The sequence below is a fragment of the Magnolia sinica genome, chromosome 3 (genome assembly GCF_029962835.1).
Source record: "Magnolia sinica isolate HGM2019 chromosome 3, MsV1, whole genome shotgun sequence".
In the NCBI taxonomy this organism is placed as follows: domain Eukaryota; kingdom Viridiplantae; phylum Streptophyta; class Magnoliopsida; order Magnoliales; family Magnoliaceae; genus Magnolia; species Magnolia sinica.
Genome location: NC_080575.1, coordinates 118330933 through 118352402, shown reverse-complemented (window position 1 = coordinate 118352402; position 21470 = coordinate 118330933). Strand labels below are relative to the sequence as shown.

At 40.7% G+C, this 21470-nt stretch overlaps 1 protein-coding gene across 1 annotated transcript in view; it reads left to right on the top strand.

Annotated features, from left to right (window-relative positions):
• The first annotated feature begins 10558 nt into the window (after positions 1-10558).
• The window catches only part of LOC131239117 (uncharacterized), an 87939-nt gene continuing 77027 nt past the window's right edge, over positions 10559-21470 (top strand). The window contains 1 exon segment of the mRNA XM_058236675.1: positions 10559-10760. Within this exon segment, the coding sequence (XP_058092658.1) occupies positions 10613-10760 (148 nt within the window). The 5' untranslated portion in view covers positions 10559-10612.

Below are 21470 nucleotides of genomic sequence, written 5' to 3'. Positions count from 1 at the left end.
GAATTGAAGCTCAAGTGGCCTGAAAAGTGTCTAGAATGCAAGATCATAGGGTTCCCACCATCCGATCAGTTCAAAACTCCATACGTGGCCTGAGGACCATAAATGAACCGTACACGTAAAATTTCATCCATTGGACCGCTGTGAAATTGGCCCAACGGACATATCAGCCCATAAAACCATTGATTTTGGGCCCGCCTGCTATCTAGATGTGCTTGAAAATTGGTCTCAACGCCTTAAACCACGTGTCAAAGCGGATGGACGGAGCGGATTTCTCACGATCATCACAGTGGACTCCGCATGTACAGCGCGTGTACATAAGGTACAGCTACCCGCGCCGCACCGGACGGTCAGCCCGGTCAAAGACGGGCTGACCCGTCTTCTTCTTCCGCATCAACAGCGGACGGACGCTGTCCGTCCGTTTTTCATTAGTGGAGCCCATCCATCATCCATTTGGGAGATCTGAACCATCCGTACTCTCCTCAGGGTGGGCATAACCTCATCCTAGCTGTCCTTATAGTCCCATGCACGCAAACACACGCAGATTTCATGAAAACGCAGGTATGGACGGTGGGAGCAAAGATCGCATGGGCCACACCGAATCCAACATGAAGCCAGCCCAATCTTACTGGTTTTTCGACGCGAATCGAATGGTCGGAGTGGATTTTACACACGGCGTCAATCAGCGGTTCGCCGCCTTCACAGCGCCCGTCCGCGGCGACTCTGTTCGCAACAGGAAGCTGCGGTCGATCCAGGTGGGCCATCATCGCTGATCAAAACGGTGATCCGGACCGTCTATTGTGTAGAGGGGCCAAAACCGTCCGTAGGGACGTTATCTATTTGGAAAGAATGTGAGGGAAGTGGAAGTCTCTTTCCTCCGTTTTCTTGGCTGCGGAAACGCCTACGCAGCGGCAGTGTTGTGTAAGGAGTCTTCCGGCTCGTGAAACTTCCGCAGGGAGTGCGGAAATCTTCCCCCGACGACAGCTCTATAAGGAGGAGCAAGGCAAGAGAGAAAGGAGGGGAAAAAATGGAGATTGAAGGAGGGATTGAAAAGGAAGAGAAACGGAGAGAGAAAGGGAGCAGAGACGTTGGCTGCTGAACGTGGAGTTGCTTTTGGCTGGACGAGAGGCAGGGACGCTGCTGGGTGGCTGGAACGAGAAAAACTCGGCTTGGTGGAGAGAGAGCTGCTGGCATGTGAGGCTGAATCTTTCTTCTTTCCTTATTGTTCTTTTCTGTTCCCTTTTATTTTTCTATTTGCTTTGGGTTTAAGCCAATCATGTGTGGCTAAACCTCTTAGCTAGGGCTAAGAGGTGAAGCCTGTAGCGAGATGGGAGATACTGTTTCATGCGTTTAAGTTAAAATTTCTGAACTGAACTTGGTTTTAAGTTGATTATTAAAAGAATATTCGTTTCAGTCTTTAATGGTCTGTTGTGACTGAAATTACAATGGGTTTGCAATGGCTTTTGAATATTTCTTTTTCCTCTTTTTTTTGTGTTTATGAAGTCAGGAAGCCCTGTTGTTCATCATTGTTCCATGGGCATGGTAGGATGACAGTACCCTTCCTGATCTTCATACATTGTTGGTTGGTTGGTAATTAGTATAAGTGCTATAGTTTATATCCCTGTAAGTTGTCAAATTTGTTGTGACAAAATCTCTATTATGTTTTATATAACCTGCTTAAGTGAAGCTCTCTCAAGGATCAACATTCATGACTTCATGAACAAACTAAGCTCACATCAAGCAAAGCTCTCAAGTACAAGACTCAAGATCTTGAATGAAAGGACAAGACTCTTGAATGCAAGAACTGCTCACAAGACTCAAGCTGAAAAGAAAAAGAAAGTACAAGGCAAGACTCAAGCTGAACTCAAGACTCAAGCTGAAACTTAAGTCCCTTTCATGATTGAGCTACTTCAAGGTTTAGTCTACATCAAGACTTCAAGGCTCATTCTTCATGGTCTCTTGTTTCAATGTCCATACTTTTTGATTGAGGTTTGTTTGACCATAGGATGACCTTAGAAGTAGGTCATTTCAGATACATAAGTCGAATGTTATTTTACATGTGATTGGTCTGTTCTTCGACCAGTCTTAGGTCTGCTTCGACTAGTCCTAGACTTGCTTCGACCAGTCTAAGAAAATCCTCGACCAGTCGTAAGTTTGTTACAAATTTCGGATAAAATCTGTTAGCCTTCGACTAGTCCTGGAATCTGTTCGACCAGTCGTAGGAACAGTGTTTCTGCATCTTCGACCAGTCGTAGAATCTACGACTCGAAGTCCAGCGAAGATATTCAGAACCTACGACCAGTCGAAGCAAACCTACGACCAGTCGTAGGTGACCTACGACCAGTCGTAGGAGGGCTACGACCAGTCGTAGAACGGTCTGCGCTTATCCCGCCTAATCTTTCAAATATCTGTTAGAGCTTCGACTAGTCGAAGAGCACTCTAGACCAGTCGAAGACCTGATCTTCTCACCTATAAATAGAGCACGAATCTCAGAAGAAATCATCGATTTAATTATAGTATTCAAGCCAATCTTCGTCGAACTTCTGAGAGATAATTTTGTGCTCCATTTAAGCTAAGTGTGCTTATTTAATATCTTCTTTCCTTAGCTTTATTTTAATTGATTTTGTTTCTGCTATTCCAATCTGATTTGAAAAGAGGAATTGTTATTCCCTTTCTTTGGAATCAAAATCAATTAAGGCAAGCCCTGTTTGGTTTAATTTAAAATCAATTAGATCTAGAACCATTGTAATCGAGTACTGGACATTGAACTTGGACATTCAATCATCTTCTTTGATTTGGTTCTACCTACAACGAAGAAGATATTCGTATTTTACATATTGTAAATTCCTTTCTATTATTTTGGTTTCTTTCAAGATTTGCGGAAAAATCTTGTTATTTTGGTTATCCGAGGAAAGCCAGGAAACTCAGAAGTGGGGGTTTTTAATTGTGTAAGCCCACATACAAAGACACAATTGTAAGGGTTTTGGGTGAACCTGGGAAAACCTATCTTTAGTGAACGCTAATATCCCCTGTGTGAGGATATTAGGAGTGGAGTAGCTTTTTGTGTGGCTATTGGATAACAGTTGGTGAACACACAGGCGAACCACTATAAATCCTTTGAGTTGTGGTTGATTGATTTACTCTTCTAATTTTTATTCTTTTTGTGGGATGTATGTATGGTGGTGAATGTTGTAATTATTTCAAGCTTTGTGAGAATGTTGTAATAGCTTAGAATTTACTTTCTGCTATTCCTTTATAAGCTTGTTTTTCAATTTCATTTTGAAAGTTGTTCCAGCAAGGTTGCCCTGCCATTTTTATGGTGTATGGCTGTCCCTAGAACAATACATCTTTAATTACAAGTTATTTCTATTCAGTTCATATTTGTTTTTGTATTCCTCTTCGATTTGAGACTTGATACAAAGACCTTTCTAGAAATAAGGTTGTCCTACCATAAACTCTGTTTTTGGTGTAAGGTTGTCCTTAGAATAACGTTTGTATCAACCTCTCAAGATCTGAATTTTGAGGTTGTTTTTCTTTCCTGCATTATTATTTAATTTGGCTATCATTTTCTTTATTATTCCGCTGTTTTAAGTTTTTATTTGGCATTGTCCTATTCACCCCCCCTCTAGGACATATAGCTTGGCCTTTTCAATTAGTTTAATTCTGTTGTTTACTTTGTTTCTTGGGCATGGTATGGTGATGGAATCCATTCTAATTCATATACCTTTCATCTCTTGAAAACCAGATTAAGTAAGTTCAGTTTGAATTCCATAATCCTTGATGCAGGCATAAGATCTCCCTGATCTCTACAAGTGGATCCTCTGAAACCCTAGTTTCCTTCCTCTGAATTCCTTAAAGTTTTAGATAATTATTCCACAATTATTCCTTAAAATTCTATTTGGTTAGATCACATCTTAGTCTAGTTCTAGTTCTACTTGGTTTCAGATAACGTACAGGTATCAGTCCCTGTGGATTCGACCTCGGTCTTACCGAGTTTATTACTACATCACAACCCTATACTTGGGGAGTGAACAATGAGACAAAGTCTAGAGGAGAGACTTAGCTCGGATTTCTGATAAACGAATCCTGACTGAGACCTAAGAGTCAGGAGCCATAGGCAAAGTAAGACACATAAAGTTGGCTCGATTAACGAGACAGCAATGTCTAAAGAGGCCAATTGAGGCCCTGAAGTTAAAAGCAACCTGACCGACCATAAAACCGACCCATACGAGGCCAGATACAGTGTCGGGTATTGGATTAAGGAAGGACATCGGTCATAAGTCGATCATGTTCCATCCGACAGGGGGCAAAAAGCTTTAGCCTTGCAGCCAGCCGAGACTCGTCTGTTACTTGAGTCGGTTAAAGCCGAGCCAAGCGAGGAAGAAATGGCGTAAGCTTAAGTACCGCTTCAAAAATCTTGTGAAAGGATTCTCGATCCCGAGGGTCTCGGGATCGGGAAGCATTTGTAAGCAGATTACGACTAAATGAAATCTCCTAGAAATCAGGGAGAGAATCCCCATACGGCGAGATCCTCCCTCTCCTATAAATGAGAAACGCTTCAAGGGTAAAAGGTACGCAAAAACTCTCGCCCAAATCCTCTCAATACGATAAGACCCAGATTCCCAGCCTGACTTTGGCATCGGAGGGTCCCCTGATCTAGTCAGAGTCTCCTTTGTCTTCTTCCTGTGCAGGCACTCGAAGGTCTAAAGAGGGTGGACCAGATTTTTGCATCAACAGGTATTATTAGGAAGACGGATGGTTCAGATCCTCTAATCATCTCTATATGTGGGGCCCCATGGGATAATTTAGACTCTTAAAAAATTATGGCTTTTTTACGTGTAAAATGAGTAGAAATAATTGGAGGAAGAGGAGGGTGTTTCTGTAATTTCAACCAAAAAATAAGTGGCGGCTTTGCTAAGAAGACTTGAAGAGTGTGTTACGTTGACAGCTTGTTGGAGTAACATATCTTGGAGGAAGCATGATCCGTGCTCGCCTTTCGCTATCTATATAGTTGGGAGTCTCACCTTGATCGATCGATCTGCACCGTTGGTTATTTGTTGGATTGTTTATGTACCGGTTAATCATTTCGAATGGGTCGACCATCGAAAGAATGCACCCATTTGCAGGATCCTGACAGAAGGTTAGGATTGTCGGGTGGGGGGATGTTAGGCCATGGGAGGCACTACGAATCTGACCGTCCAGATCTATCAGGATTCCAGTCTACTTAACTAGGACAAGTCGGTATGATCATGATCTATTTTTTTTTGTGTGTGTGTGAATAAATGTCCGGCTATAAAATTTTGTTTTCATTTTTTAATCTGAAATATTGACATGGATTGCGAGGTGAACCCGGTAGATCACACCATATAGCCTACAGGCGAAACTCCATTTTCCTCAAACATGATCCCAATGTTGATTGTGCTCCTAAAATACCCAAGAATACACTTAACTACGTTTCAATACTCTTTTCCTGGATTCGTTATATATCTATTGATCCACATCCACTCCACTAGTATCAGATGATCATCGTTTGAAAAGTATGCACGTCCACTTCAGCCATATTAATATGATTGTAGAAATTCCAAACACGTGATTTTCTCACGAGAGACTTTTTGGGAACGCTCCTTTCTGAGAAAGATGCGTTGGTAACGTGGTTTCACGCAAGGCGTCTCAGACGAAATCGGATCGCGTGTCAATACAGTTTTATCGTATTGAGTAAACTCTGTTGGGCACACCGGGAATGTATGTGGTTTATCTACACCGTCCATCCATTTTTCCAGCTCAAATAAGTGGCTGATCTAAAACTCAAGTGGACCACAAAATCACAAAAAAGAAGACTGTGGTTGGGTCACCTACCGGTGGCAGCTTTCTTTTGATCATCTCTGTGTGTAGCAACGTTGTGTAATAACGTATTTTATCAATGCTTCTTCTATCTCTTGTTTTCTCTTCCTCCAAAGTATCTCGACCCCAGTTTTTCCCTCCCATCCTCTCACTAGGTCTGTTGCATGTGCCAACTCCACTAGTATCAGTTGTTCATCGCCAGAAAATGAAAAAGTATGCACGTCCACTTCAGCTACTAATACAATTGTAGAAATTCCAACATGCAACTTTCACGAGAGACTTTTTAACTAGGAAATAACATTTACTGAGAAAGATGTGTCGGCAACATTAGTTTCAAGACGAGGCATCTGGGACTGGCTCGCTCGGTCCTGAGTCCAGTCGTACTGATCAAGATTTAGCTGAGTCACCCCCCATTTACAATTCTGACATACGGAGCCATGGTGCAGTAATTCAAACCATTGGTCCGTTGATTCCCATTTTGAGCAGAGCATGCCTCAAAAGATTCAAAGACTGGAATCCTTAAGCGACCTATGTTTGGACCTTTTTTAGCAGCAGTTTACATTGGGCTAAAAGTCTTCATTATTGGTTGCTAGGATCGATATTCCAACTCATGCCCATCTAGCATGGTCAACTAACTCTTCTAGTGGAGGCTAAAGAATCCCTGTACAGAGTTATTTTCAGCTGATAGAACAGTATTTGACTCAGAGATGCTTAATGACATCCCTTCCCTTCTATCGCATGATCAAATTGCGAGGCTTATAGCCCCTCCATCGCTTCAGGAAGTTCATCAGGCTGTCAGGGTCATTCCCATAGACGGTGCTCCCGGCCCTAACAGTTGCTCTAGTAGTTTCTTCTTGGCTTGCTAGGACACAGTTGGGACTGATCTACTCAAGGCAGCAAATCATATTTTTCAAGGTGGCAGCTTCCCGTGGGCTATTTCTGCTATTCTCATCTGTTTAATCCCGAAACTGGCTACCCCGAAATCCTTCTCAGATTTTCATCCCATCAGCTTTTGTAACTGCCTCTATAAGATCATTGCTGGTATCATTTCAGCCAAGCTGAGCAAAGTTCTCCCTGTGCTTATCTCCCCCGAGCAGTGTGCATTCGTTAAGGGCATATCGATGGCTGAAAGCATTGCTCTTGCGTAGGAATTGGCCAGGGATCTCAACAGGAAAGTGCGAGGGGGTAACATCATCTTAAAGTTGGACATGGAAAAAGCCTATGACTAGCTGGATTGAAATTTTCTGAAGCAGGTTCTGTTGAAGTTCAAATTTAGTACCCCTTGGATGCAAATGGTTGAGAAGTGTTGGAACAGCGCCTGGTTCTCAATTCTCATCAATGGGGAAGCCACGGGCTTTTTCAAGTCTTCTAGAGGGATCCGCCAGGGGGATCCCCTGTCCCCTAGTCTATTCATTCTTGCGGCTGAGATACTTAGCAGAGGTATCAATTGTCTCATAAATCAGGGGATGTGCACCCCTTTTGGGCTCAAGAGGGGGTGCCTATAGGTTTCGCACCTCCTCTATGCAGACAACACTCTGCTCTTCGTCAATGGAGGGTAGCAGTCCCTCTGCTGGCTCACGACTTTTCTAGATAAATACCTACATGCCTCGGGGTAGAAAATTAATCTACACAAGAGCGCATTATTCTGCTCCAACAAAATCGCCGCCTCTAGAGTCCTCTAGAGTCAAGACCATCGAAAGATCGCTGGGCATTGCTAAGTGTAATTCAAACCTGATATATCTAGGGGTCCTGTTAGCTTTTGGTAGGGTGAAATCGAGCTCATTCCAGCCTCTGATTAATAACATTGAAGGCCAAATTTGTTGCTAGCGAGCGTGTTGTCTCTTCCAAGCCGGAAGACTTGTCCTTATTCAACATATTCTGGGAAGTATCCCCGTTCACACCTTGGCAGCCACTCTAATTATGAACCAAGTTCTGGCTTCATTAGAGCGCCTTTTTGCGAATTTCTTGTGGGGTTGGGCCGAAGAAAAATCTTCATTGGATAGGGTAGAAATCAGGCAGGTTTCCTAAATCAGAAGGAGGTTTGGGTATTAGGATGCTGCCAGATTTTGTGAAAGTTTTTAGGTTGAAGCTAGGATGGGCTGTCAGATACAAGGTAGACGTCAGCCTTTGGAAGTCTTTCATAAACGCCAAGTATCATATGGACCTCTCCTCATTGGGTCCAATCAGATCCTCTGCATTCGCCTCCCCGCTGTGGAAGAAGATCCATGCGCTGCTGCCCCTGTTGGACCTTCATGTGCGTTGGCAAATCGGATAGGGCACCTACAGTTTTTAGTCTGATAATTGGTCGAGCTAGGGCCCGCTGATCTTGCAAGCGTCTCCTCAAGTGCCAACAATTCTACTGTCGACCAAAGTCAACCAAGTTCTAGGGGCAGCTAGCCTGCTTCCTCCCTCTTAGCCTATGATTTTCTGCCTTAGTAAATTGTGGATTATATCTTCCAGGCTGGCTTCTGCCTGTCGGACAGCTCGGACTCCCGCACTTAGCCATTCACCCCTAGCAGTGAGTTCTCGGTCAGCTCTGCTTGGAACCTTTGCAAATGGAGCAAGCCACGCAAAGACTAGTTTCGGTGGGTATGACATGCTAGTCTGCCCTCGAGAATCTCCCTGTTTGTTTGAAGACTCTTACACAAGGCTATCCCGGTAGATGTGGAAGTCCAAAAGCGTGGTGTGTCATTAGCTTCCTGTTGCAATTGCAGTCAAGGTATACTTCTTCCGGTTGCCACTCGGTGGAGTCCCTGCAACACATTTTCATTAACAACCCTTTAGCGTCGGGGAGTTGGGTGTAGTTTGGTGGGATTTTTTGGATTGTATGCAATTCAAATTCCACTATTGAAGGTATGCTAGTTGCTTGGTGGAACCCCTCTCTCGATAACCCAGAATTTCCCCTCTGCTGAAAATTACCCCCTGCGTTATCTTGTGGGAAGTCTGGAAAGCTCGTAATTCTGCCAGATTTGATGGGAAAAAGATCCTAGCTGCAGCCATCCGGGAGAAAGTGAAGCGCTAGCTCTACTCGCTATCCAGCCTTTTTCCCGATCTTATTCGCCCGCCTCCTAACAGAACGCCTGTGGCTGAGTTGGGGATAGTAGTTACATTGCAAGTCAAATCATCTCCTACTGTCATCAGGTGGATAAAACCGCAATTGGGGTGGGTCAAGCTCAACGTTGACCAGTCGGCTAGAGGAAATTCGGGCCCATCTAGCGGAGGTGGCATCTGTAGAGGTGACAGGGGCGAGTTCATCTTTGCATTCTTATCAGGTTATGGGTTAGCATCCAATGTCTACGCTAAGCTAAGAGCGATTCACGATGGTCTCTCATTCTGTTCTTGACTAGGCCTTTCGAGAGAAGTTGAATCGGACTCCAAGCTCGTCATGGACTTTTTGAATGGGACAGTCAAGCCCAGCTAGAAATGGACGTATTGGGTGGCCCGAATCAAGAGTTTTGACGCGCATGGTCAGGTGAAATTTTCTCATATCTTTAGAGAAGGGAATGGTCCTACTGACGGTATGGCGCGGCTGGCTAGCAGCACTCAGGTTTCCTCCCTAGTTAGGCAGATCTCTCTTCTCCCTTGCCGAGTTAGGGGCAACCTTTTCCTTCATAAAGTGGGTCTCAGGGCAGTTCGGCTCGGCTCAAATAGGGATTCGAACGGATAGCGGGGTCCACCAGAGTGTTAGGCCCTGTTTTTGCTGTTCCCAGTGCCATTTTGTCTATTTCCTACAGTCAGTGTATTCACGATAGGCTCCTATCAGATCCTTTTTTCCTGAAGCAGCCTGAATGTCTAGCTCATGTAAATTTTGCCTCAATGATTAAAAAGTTCTTCTTCCAAAAAAAAAAAAAAAAAACGAATCCCTGTATCACCATCCATAGGATTTTGGTCCATACCTTCGTTGTTTGCTATCGGACCGACAGAAGTTCTCACTCTGATAGCAATTAACGTAGGAATGAACGTGATGTAGTTGATCACCATCTTCCTCAAGGACAACTACTTCAAATCCACGAAGCTTCTCTGGACTCTTCACACAGACTTCTCAAATCCAAGAGGAAGAAGCCAGAAAATAAAAATAATATTCATGAAAATTCATAAAATTAAACTACAACTAAAACTCCCTAAAATTCGTAACTTACTATAAATAGTAAATTTACTATTTATAGTAAGTGTGCTATGTGGCGTAACCACATTATTCTCTTAATTTTTCTAAGCACTTTTCATGTTGGACACAACTCCTAAAGTCCAACAGATGCAGAGCTACAATCAAACCAAAACTTACTAAAAATAGTAAAATTGAAAATAAATAAGGAAATCAACTGTCCATCTGATGAATCTCACAAATTTGGCATGGGCAACCCGACATAGACAGGTTGATTGGCTAAAGTAACTTATCATATCCCAAAATCATATATGGTATGTCGAACAACTTATTTCTGTTTGCGATATACACTCGTTGTAAGGTTCTACTGTCTAGATCACCTCCGTCTCCGATCGGGCCTTCTCTTATCCATCTGGGAAATGAAACGCTCCCTACATGATTAACACTGGCTGATTTAGTTTTAATGCACGTCCCAACCAACTCCTTGACTCTTCTGGACGAGCTCCTTTGAACTTTCAAAGATGCCAACTTAGCTGACTGCTCGTCAGCTCGCGGTACTTAGCGACTGGTGTCGCAACTGCAAAATAAAAGGGGCAGCTAGCGAATAGTCATATTTCCAAACGCTAGAAACCTACTGCTTGGAAACTCTATTTCTTTTCTGGGATTCTTGAGATGTTTTCTTTTAGGATGATCTTTGGTTCTCGATCACACCTTTTCAACTCCAACATCTTTTTCTCGCCGTCCGTTGTGTTCTTGATTCTTGCATTGAGTTGCTTAGCGAAGGTCCCAACTGTAGGGGCTCGGTTGGACCCTCATGAAGGTAAAAATTGTTCTTGAAATTGCTTAAAAGAGAATTAGTATCTTCTAATTGATAGATAGGCTTATATTTTTTGTATGTGTTCGTTTATGATAGAATAGTACACCTGGTGGTTTCTTTCTGTGGCCCTTCATGTTTGAGTTGAGACAATCTCACCTTTTCTTTTTCTTTTTTCTTCTTTTACCTCTTTCTTAGACAGCGGGTGCTCAATGGGTGCTCATGTACGTTAAATATAGAATTCATATCCTTTTTTTTTTTTCACGAGAAATTGAATGTGGCCCCCCTTTTATTATGTCACCAACCAACTAAGAATCCGTAGTAGCTAGCTTCTCAATTTCAGATACTCTTACCGCAACATCAATGATTTTTTAAAGTTACAAATGAATGGTTAGAGAAGGTATCTAATAAAAGGTCGGCACTGAATGAACAACGGTCCTATTCATACTAAGGATCATCAAGAACAATTTTACTTGTCTTGGATAGTCTATCCAAGATGGTCTGACGTAGGCATTCTATCCAGAAAACAATTTTACTTGCATCTGAATGGCCCCTTGTTCTGAGAACACAATTTGCAGTTGGGATGCCAGTTAGTGAGGTCCTCACCACCCTCTGCGGTGATGTGGTGACGGGGCGAGATTTGATTGGTGGTGTATGCTATTAGAGATGAGTCAAGTATGCATGTAACATCCCGAATTTTCGCGGCTCGAGTACATACTTGTACCTGAGAATTCCGAGTGTTAATAATGTAAAGATTTGGATGCTTCAAAATCTTACTTTGATTTTCTTTCCATTTAGATCACATCCAGTTAGAGCTGTACACGAGTCAAGCCGAGCCGAGTATCGCCCTACTCGCACTCGGCTCTTAATGCCTTGAGTCCTACTCGTACTCGGCTCTACTCGGCAATCGAGCATGGAAACCCTGCTCGTGCTCTACTCGCCCGAGTACGAGTTGAGTACGAGCAGAAATCGAGTCGAGTCGAGTAGCCGAGTCCAACTTAGGCAATCCTTGGATCTACTTGATACGAAAATAGACAATTGAGAAGAGTACTAGCACACTATTCTACAGCCAGATCAAAAAGGTCATGATATTCATGGATGAAATCTTTCAATCTTTGTATTTTTTTGGGATGGTCCATCTACAGTGTAATCAACAAACCAACGGTCTAGATTATTGTAATTAGGTCTCACTAGTCAGAAGTGAGAACTCGTGTGTACTTTGTAAAGATGCGGTGCACACGTATCATTTGACACTTCTGCAATTCCATTTCCAGCCACCCTTCCTTCCATGGTGGACCTTTTAAATGTATGGTTGCAGTTCAAAACTGTAACAGCACACGTGGCAAACATGTAACCAAATCCATCAAAACCGTTCAAATAGTGGGCCATGTCATAGATGGGACATCCCAAATATCATAAAGAATAAACAAATCCGAGATCGAATGAACGGTTAGGTGGTTCTAGAAGTTGGACCATAGGCTCCACCACCTGTTCAATTAAAAATCACACTTTCAAGGGTAACGACACTAAATATCAAGTGGGGCCCACTTTATGAACGGTTTTAGATTGGGATAAATATTGCAAAATGTATAATTAATATATGCGTGAGAATGGATATTCATAATCCTGAAGAGTATTAATGTTTTCTAATGTCATTATTGTGGCCGTCTCATCTCTATCTTACTCTGAAACGCTAGTACGTTTTCTTTCACGTCTCCCTACCTCTCTCTAGTCTCCACCCTACAAGACAATGTAGTACATTTCTCAGGGTCCACTCAACAAGGCCTTACGAGTTGAGTACATGAGTTGAGTATGAGTCGAGTACCGAGTCGAGTAACTCTCAACTCGTACTCTACTCATAATCAAAACGAGTTTCAAAAACCCGCTCGTACTCGGCTCAAACTCATGACGAGTCGAGTCGAGTCAAGTAATTTCGAGTCGAGCGAGTCGAGTAACCGAGCATACTCTGCTCGTGTACAGCTCTACATCCAGTTACATTTACAAAGATAACCATTCATGAGAGTAAAATCAATTATATTTATTATTCCATTAAATTAAAAGAATTTAACAAAATTTCAAATCCTCTCTCAATGGGAGCTTATTATATTATCAAAGTTTGTAGCGGAAATAAATAAAATTAAACAAAAAGTTATTTCTTTATTTATTTAGAATAATCTTCCGTAGGAGGATTGTCATATGTGTCTTCAATATGCACATCACCTGCATCATTTATACGTAGAGCTGGGCAAAACAGATCCGATCCAGTGGATCTGACCCGATCAGACCCGATTCGACCCAATCCTAACTGAACCAATGGCCTGGATCGCTGCGAATCGAGTTAGGTAATTCAGATCCGAATGATTTTCGAATCGGGATCGGATCATGGTCAATCCGGACCAATCCGATCCGAAACTCGATCCGACCCGATCTGGAATAGGTAAACCACATGCATTCATGGTGGGCCCCAACAGAGTTTTCTCAGTAGTTAGTACCAGAATCGGATCGACTACTCCCCTGGTTTTGAAACTAAACAAGAGAGAGAGAGAGATTTTGAAAGAGGAGAGAGAAAAATAGAGATAGAGATTTAGAGAGAGAGGAGAGGAATGTCTGATAGTCGGTTCTCTGCCCCACCATGATGTGTGTGTTTCATCTATGCCGTCCATCTATTTTTCTAGATCATTTTATCGTATGAAACCAAAAATGAGGTATATCCCAATCTCAAGTGGACCACATTATAGGAAATAGTGTTGAATGAAAATTGACCGTTAAAAACTTTTTGGGGGTCATAAAAGTTTTGGATCAAGCTGATCTTTGTTTTTTCCCTTCATCTAGGTCTGTATGACCCAATCAATAAATTGGATGTTGAATAAACAGTATAGTGGGCCTTAAGAGGATTTTAATGGAGGATATCTAATCATTATTGTTTTCCTGTGGTGTGGTCCACCTAAGATTTTTATCCCTCTAATATTTTGTATCAAGCCTTAAAATGATCTTTAAAAATGGATGAACGGCATTGATGAAATACATACATCATGATGGGGCCCACAAATCACCGAACACCAGCAGGGGGAGTAGCCAATCCGTTTCCGTCAGTACTAGTGTACCACACATCAGTCACCAACTATACTATATAGCTGCTGTAGGCTTGTAGCTAGGTTAGGTATGTGGCGTGCAAAGACAAGTAATGACGCTCCTCGAGCTCCAAGTTGTACGAACGGTTCAAAGGAGATCAAAGTCATATGGGCCCCACAGTGATGTATTTATTATATCTACACCGTTCATATATTTTTAGAGATCAGTATAGAGCATTATCCAAAAAATGAATAATATCCAAAGATCATCTGGACCACATCACAAATAGTAGTAGAGAATGATTTTCACCGTTAAACAATTCATGTGGTCCACTTGATAGTTAGATCTATCTTCTTTTTTTCTTTTTTTTTTTTCTTTTTTTGTCTTAAGCCTTAAGACGAGCTCGCCAAATGGATGAATGGTTTGGATATAACACATACTCCATGATCAGACTCACAGAACTTGCTAACGTCAACACAGTAAGACTTGCGTGAAAAGGATGTCACTGCATGAAAGTGTAGTGCACGTCAACACTATAATACGTTATACGTCTGATGAAAGTGTGAATACAGTTCTTTCAGAGCCATGTGGGGCCCACCTTGATGTACATGTTTTATCTAAGCCGTTCATCCATTTTAACATATCATTTTAGGCCTTGAGCACAAAAATGCCGTATATTGAAGGCTAAAGTGGACCACACCACATGAAACAGTTGGATTAAATTCATACATTCCAAATCGTACCTAACTCGATCCGACTTGGTTTCCTTGACCGAGTTAGACTCAGTTTGGGTCAGGCTAACCATGCATTGGATCGGTCCGAGTCAAGTGACCCGGACTCGGTTCCAGATCGGATCGAGTTCGGGTCAGGCCATTGAGATTTCAGATCGGATTGAGTTGGACCCAATCCGATCTGATCCAGACCGTTACCCAACTCTATCTATATGGTTGAAGAGAGTCAATGCCCTACTCATAGTAATGGTTATCCTTTAAGATTAACAATAATTCAAGAGATTCATAAGATTAATGTAAGGATTCCGATACGTCTCGTACTCCACCACTACAAGTGGTATCGGTATGGGCAACCAATATATATGAATGCATGCCTAACAAAGTGTGTATGGCTCATCATACATAGTGCTCATCACAATGTTAAATTTAATTCATAGAAAACATGGCTCGCCCCACATCTCATAACTACGGAGGTTCGTCGGCATGTCCAACACTACCGTGGATTTACGTGAACATCTCGAGGTGGCACAACACATGAATCAAATAAATTACGTGACATAATTTGTTCATGAAGCAACTATTTGTGACATCCAATCTCGATAGTGATGTAACACACATTGCGAATTACTTACTCGATTTATACACGACTACCCAAAATTCATGGAATTACGTGTTGACTAAGAGGGTCACTACCCAGAGCGCATTACGTCTATGATAAAATATTTGAATCACTAGTTGTGAGACCTCTAACACATCATTTGCACCAAAGGAAAAATGAATTGAACCATATGAGTTTTGAAATTACAAGACGCATGCCTAAGCCATAAAGTGAACTAATACAAGACTAACATAATAAAGGAGAAGTGTAATAATAAGCTAACTCAATAGAAGAAAAGAGTGGCAAATAGGCTAACTCAACAAAAATAAGGAGAGATGAGCAAAAAGCCAACTCAATATAGAGTGGAAGTACATATCGCTTTCAAAATTATCAAAGGGCAAGGCTTGTATTTATCACCCCACATAAATTCATAAAAATCACGTATAATTAAAATTATACCTTAACCATAATTTTCAAATTAAAAGGATAAATAATTGATAATGGTAAATCTATCAATTGCATGAAAAATTATAATTATACCTTAACTCCAATTCTCAAAATGATAAATAATTGATAATGGTAAATCAATCAATTGCATGGAAAATTACAGTAATACGAAAGTATGTAAAAACAAGATAAATCATATCAACTCAAATTAGTTTAAGCTTTAAAGAAATCTCTCACCTTAGCCTAAGATCTAAACCTTAAGTAGATATCCATGTAGAAAAGCTTTTACATGAATTATGACATCGCTTGAGCAAAAGGGATATACCACACGTGTGGAGAAGAAAGAGGATAATGGGCGTCTAGGCTTCTTTTTCGCTCTCTCTCTCTCTCTCTCTCTCTCCATTGGATGTGGGAGTATAGGCATGTGGGTGAAGAAGGGGCCGCACACCCCTTTAATAAAAAGGAGTGGGCGTGTGAGAGGGATGTGTTTCACATCCCACTTAGATTGGGTTTCACTAATTTACCCTTTCTAACGATCTTTCTTTAAATCTAATTCATCCATTGTGTCAGGGTTGTTGAATAGAGCCAAAGTATATGATTTTCTTAATGATCTAAAATTTAGATTGACCTATCATAAAAATTCTAATAACGGGTGCCAAAATGAACTTGATCTCAATTAACAGTTCACACTTAATGATCAGGGCCCAATTTTGGCAGAACTGTGTAGTTAGGATAGGCAAACAGTTGTACAAAAGTTGGTGGTTGATCAATGGTAGAAAAGGCTTAAATCTGAAATTTCACCTTTTGCACTAAAAGAAAGGAACTGGCTTCAACAATCATTGGTGTAGGATTATATATCAGGGTCTAAATTTTGTATAACCTCGTAGTCATATAAGACCAAAGTTTAGTCTAAATTTGAGTTGCGATGGACGATAACAAGTGGCTAAATCAAAATATCCAGATTTATAAGGAGTTGGTAAGCCTCAGTTCGAGCTTTTAGAGCAAGTGGTTAATTGTCCTGCATCAAATTGGTATCAGATCGGGATATCTCGTATTTGAGACTTCTCACCTGGAGTAATTAATGCAGTTACATTTTCATACCGGGCTCAAGTGGGTTGGCCTGTGGGATGCAGGGGCACACTTGGGGTGTGCGGCCCACATAACCCATGGATTTGGGGCCCATATGAGGCTGGTAGCTCATGTAGGGCGGAACCCATGGATCTGGGGCCCATGAGAGGGCAGAACCGATGGATTTGAGGACCACGAGGAGGGTTCGACCGAAGACCTAACCCATGGATTTAGGGCCTTAGCTATGAGATATAGGGATTACTTCGTCACACTCTAACAGTTCGAGATTTTAGAGCAAGTGGTTAATTGTCATGAATTAAATTTGATAACTTCACACCTAAGGAAAGCTTACCAAAGTAGGATCTTCATATTTCACACTTGGTCCATATGATGGGTAATCCAAGTCATTCATATGAAAGAAAATATCCTACTATGACTACTCATGAGGTTTCTTCACTCAATGGACACCAAAATCAACAGTTAAGGGGCCGATTTATCAATTGGGTCACTTTTACAATTATCTAAGGGCTGAAATTTGACGTGTATGGTTAATTTATGATACATAGGCATTGTATAAAATTTCACATCAAATGAATCGTGAGAACCATGTGATCTATAATTCAATGGTCTAAGTTAATGACATTTTTATAATTATTGCTAATATGAGAGTTTTGAAAAATCTAATGGTTTTACATGGTTATAGGAACGTTTCTAAGTAATGTTTACAAAAGAACTTATATCTAAATCGTTATAAATAAAGAATTATTCACCAAATTAATTAAGGGAATGTACATATATTAACCAACATAATGGATGGTTAGATGACATGTTAAAAATAGAAAAACTTGATGGTTAGTATTCTGATCATGTATGTAAGTGGGTGTACGGTCAGTTTTGTAACTGAATGATCACAAATGAATTTTTGGAGTGGTTAAGAGGCAGAATATGTTTACCGTTGGATTCAAGTGACTTGTTCATATTTGTAAGTTTCTCATATTATATAGTTTTGATGATGGGTTAAGTATATTCATATGTGGTGAACAAGATGAACGGATCAGAATCTCGATTTGATGTGTACGAGCGGATGCAAATATCAAGTAGTTAATTTACTATGATCGTGGTTCAAACTTAAAGTGGACGGTCAGATATCTTTACCTATTAATGGATAGTTGGCTGAACGGTTGGTTATGATGGACAAGTAGGAATACTTGGATATATGATGATATTGTCTTAAAATCAATGATCGGATGGCTTAATCTATAGATGAATATTATTTTCAACGATTAGATTCATGTTGGAGAATAGATGTAAGGTTAGGATAGTTAAATTAGTATCGTACACATGTACATATTAAGTTAAACTTCATGATGACACTCGAGAACTTTCAATACTCGGGTATTAAAAAGTTCAGGGTGTTACAATGCACTTAGTCGAAACTTGAAAAAGCCCGACCTATCTCCAACAACATATAACCCCACTAATCAAATCCAACCACATCTCCAAACCACCACTGGTGTGTTGGGGAACTGTGGAAGCACATAGAGATGAATCTAGGAGAGTAATCCAGTCGCACAAACTAAGCAATAAAAGAACACATCAATTTAATATGGAAAAATTCTTGTGAGAAAAAAACCACGGTACAAAACAACAAATGATCACTATAAAAACAGAAATTACAAAGAGAAAGAGCTACCCGATTCAAACAACCTTGATTTAGAAACCTTAATTATTATTCATCCCAATCCCGTTTACACCCATATATATAAGCGATGAAAGAATCCTAAATGAAATCAAAAACAAATTTCGCAGATCCAGCAGATTTGCAAAATTTTGCGCGAAACAGTTCAACGTCATCGAACACCCTTTGATGTCATCGACACTTAACCTTAGATAACATCAAAGCCACTTCGATGGCATCGAACAACTGCCAAAATTGCCCAGAAAACTCACATAGAATTCCGAAAAATCTCAATTGCATTGAACTAGATTTAATGGATCGAACTAGACATTTGATGTCATCATCAAAGCCACTTCGATGGCATCGAACAACTGCCAAAACTGTCCAGAAAACTCACATAGAATTCTGGAAAATCTCAATTGCATTGAACTAGCTTTAATGGATCGAACTAGACATTTGATGTCATCGAGCACTCCTCGATGTCATCGAAAAACGACACCTATATGTCCAGCAACCAACTGAGAAAATCTGAAAAAAAAAAAAAAAAAAAACTCAATGGATCGAGCACCATTTGATGTCATCAAAGGTGACATCAAACAGTCTGTCAATGGCATTGACATGCCCTATATCTTGTTGGGATATGGAGTTTAAAAAACTATTTAGATAAAATGAAATTAAAATTAAAAATGAGAAAATAGAATATTTATCGGTTTGTATAAGTCGAGGGGTGACGTGAGTCACTTAGTTTGAAATCGAATTTGCTCCCCTTGGACAATGTCCCAAGTACAACAAGTTTCTAGAGCAATCGACCTCCAAGATACAATGACTATGACTCGGTCCCAACGGTACACTCACTGTACATGGGCTCGAACCATTTATAGTCTTAACCTAAACCAAAATACTTAAACACAATTTTTAAAACAAAACTTGACTTTATAATCCATTTCAAAACTTAAAAGCATAAGTCTATTTATAGACTTTGTGAATACACCCTTAAGGGTGTAGAGACACCCTTTCAAAAAAGGTTATGACTATTGGGTTTAAATTCAACTGGTGCGACCCTTAAACTCAATTGGTGCGACCCTTAGGCTTAAAAAGACATAACTTTTTAAAATAAAATATGAAAGGATGCAACCACTCGGACTGATGTAAAAAGACATATCTGTATGGCATGTACGCACTTATGGCCACGGCCTACTCCAACGGATATTTTGAAACACCAATTTGATTTAAAATAATTTAAAATACAACAATCCTCATATGTTTCAAAATTTATGACATTTAGGTTAAGATAGAAGAGTTTGTGCAATGGTGTCGGTGTCACCATAGACTTGAACCAACATTAGAGTAAGCAAGACAGAGTTTACAGGAATCAGGTGACACCATAGTCTTGAACCTGTTTTCTTTTGATGTAAATCACAAGTACATGCCACTCACACAACTTTTTCACTATAAGTGATTTTACGGTTCGGTGCATTTCGGTCATGCACCATTACCTGAATTTTATGAGTGCTTTAGAGAATTCACCTAGATTATCATAAGAAGCGGCCTCCACCTCCACACTCATATAAGTGAAATCTATTAAGTGTATGCAGCAATTCGGTACACCACCAAATATATGGCTATGGATTTATTAAGAGTTTAAAAATTCATCATTCTTCATTGTTACTCGCACTATACAGTATAGAAAGGGTTCATTTATATCAGTGCAATCGTCTACCTCGTGTCTTATCGTTTACCCATTGAACATATCTTATAAGATATCTACTTGTACAGGTTGGGTTACTAACACTGGTAGCTCATATATTAGGTTTAGCCCCATTCCATTTGATATATCATTGACTAATCTTTTAGATAGTCATTTGGTCAGAGGATTTATGACCCGTAAACCTTTTACTTGAAATTTTACTAAACAACGTATCATACTCCAGATTTAATTAAGTTAAGCAAGTGTAGAATTCTAAACCATGTCTTTATAAGTATGCAGATGTTTTACAAGGTTTCTTCCAAAGTATGAGTACGTAACCGGGTTCAATATATACATGTATTACTTCAAAATGAATAAAATGTGGAAATATAAATGTGTCCAACTAAGTCCAGATGCCCAATGATCCTTGCATAACGGTACGTGGCCTACATCAGCCCGCCCGAGAGTTAGAAGTAGGAGAATTTTCCCTCATACAAAAAAGTTCTACTCGGATGCATAGACGTCGTCAGTACCTGCACCTACATCAGCATCTGGTTGGTGTTTTAAAACACCGTCCCAAAGTGGGAATGAGTGAACAACTCAGTGGTTCTATAGACAAAAGTTACACATGTTATCAAGTCAATCAAAGCAGTAATGATAAGGCAATCATAACAACCACTTCCTAACTATTCTTTTTAATGCAGGAATGGAGTGTAAGTAATGATGCATACCCTCACCTATCTATGCTCCCTCAACACGCGACTCCAACCGCCTATTTCGCATATGACAACACTTCCACAAACATGCGACTCCAACGCCTTTTTGCCACATTCTAACTAATACAGGGTGATGCATGGTCATGTTAGCCAGGTGATTAATTATGCTCATTCATACAGTAAGTTTGGGAAGTTAGGGTACCTCCCTTTTTAATATTGACCCAAATTAAACATTAGGCATCAGATAACCACAGTGATCCTACTCCTATGTTCTAGATCCATTTAGGTTCGTCACTCCTAGATAAACACATACGATAGGCAAGTTGTAAGAAGTTGTGCTGCGGTCACTACGGGAAGGTTCGTCACCCTAGCATAGGCCGACAGCACGAACACGGTATCCCATACAAGCACGCCCGGCTCACGAGTCTTGAGGATCATGGTACCATGGTTAAAGTAGATCTTTACATTGGTGAGGGGTACCTTAGATTCAAGCAGTCGCGTTTATACATGGTAAATACACAATAGGTCAATCGGTTCATTAGGCAAGCTCGATTGGTATGAGCGCACGCTGACTTAATCGACATGAAGCGCGTAAGTGCCCCTCGTGGTCTAGCCACTGTTGACAATCGTTATACGACTCGTATTCATCGAGTTTACCCAAGGTGGCAAGACTAATTCGGCCACCCAAACATGGACTTTTACCGATTGCCTTGACTACA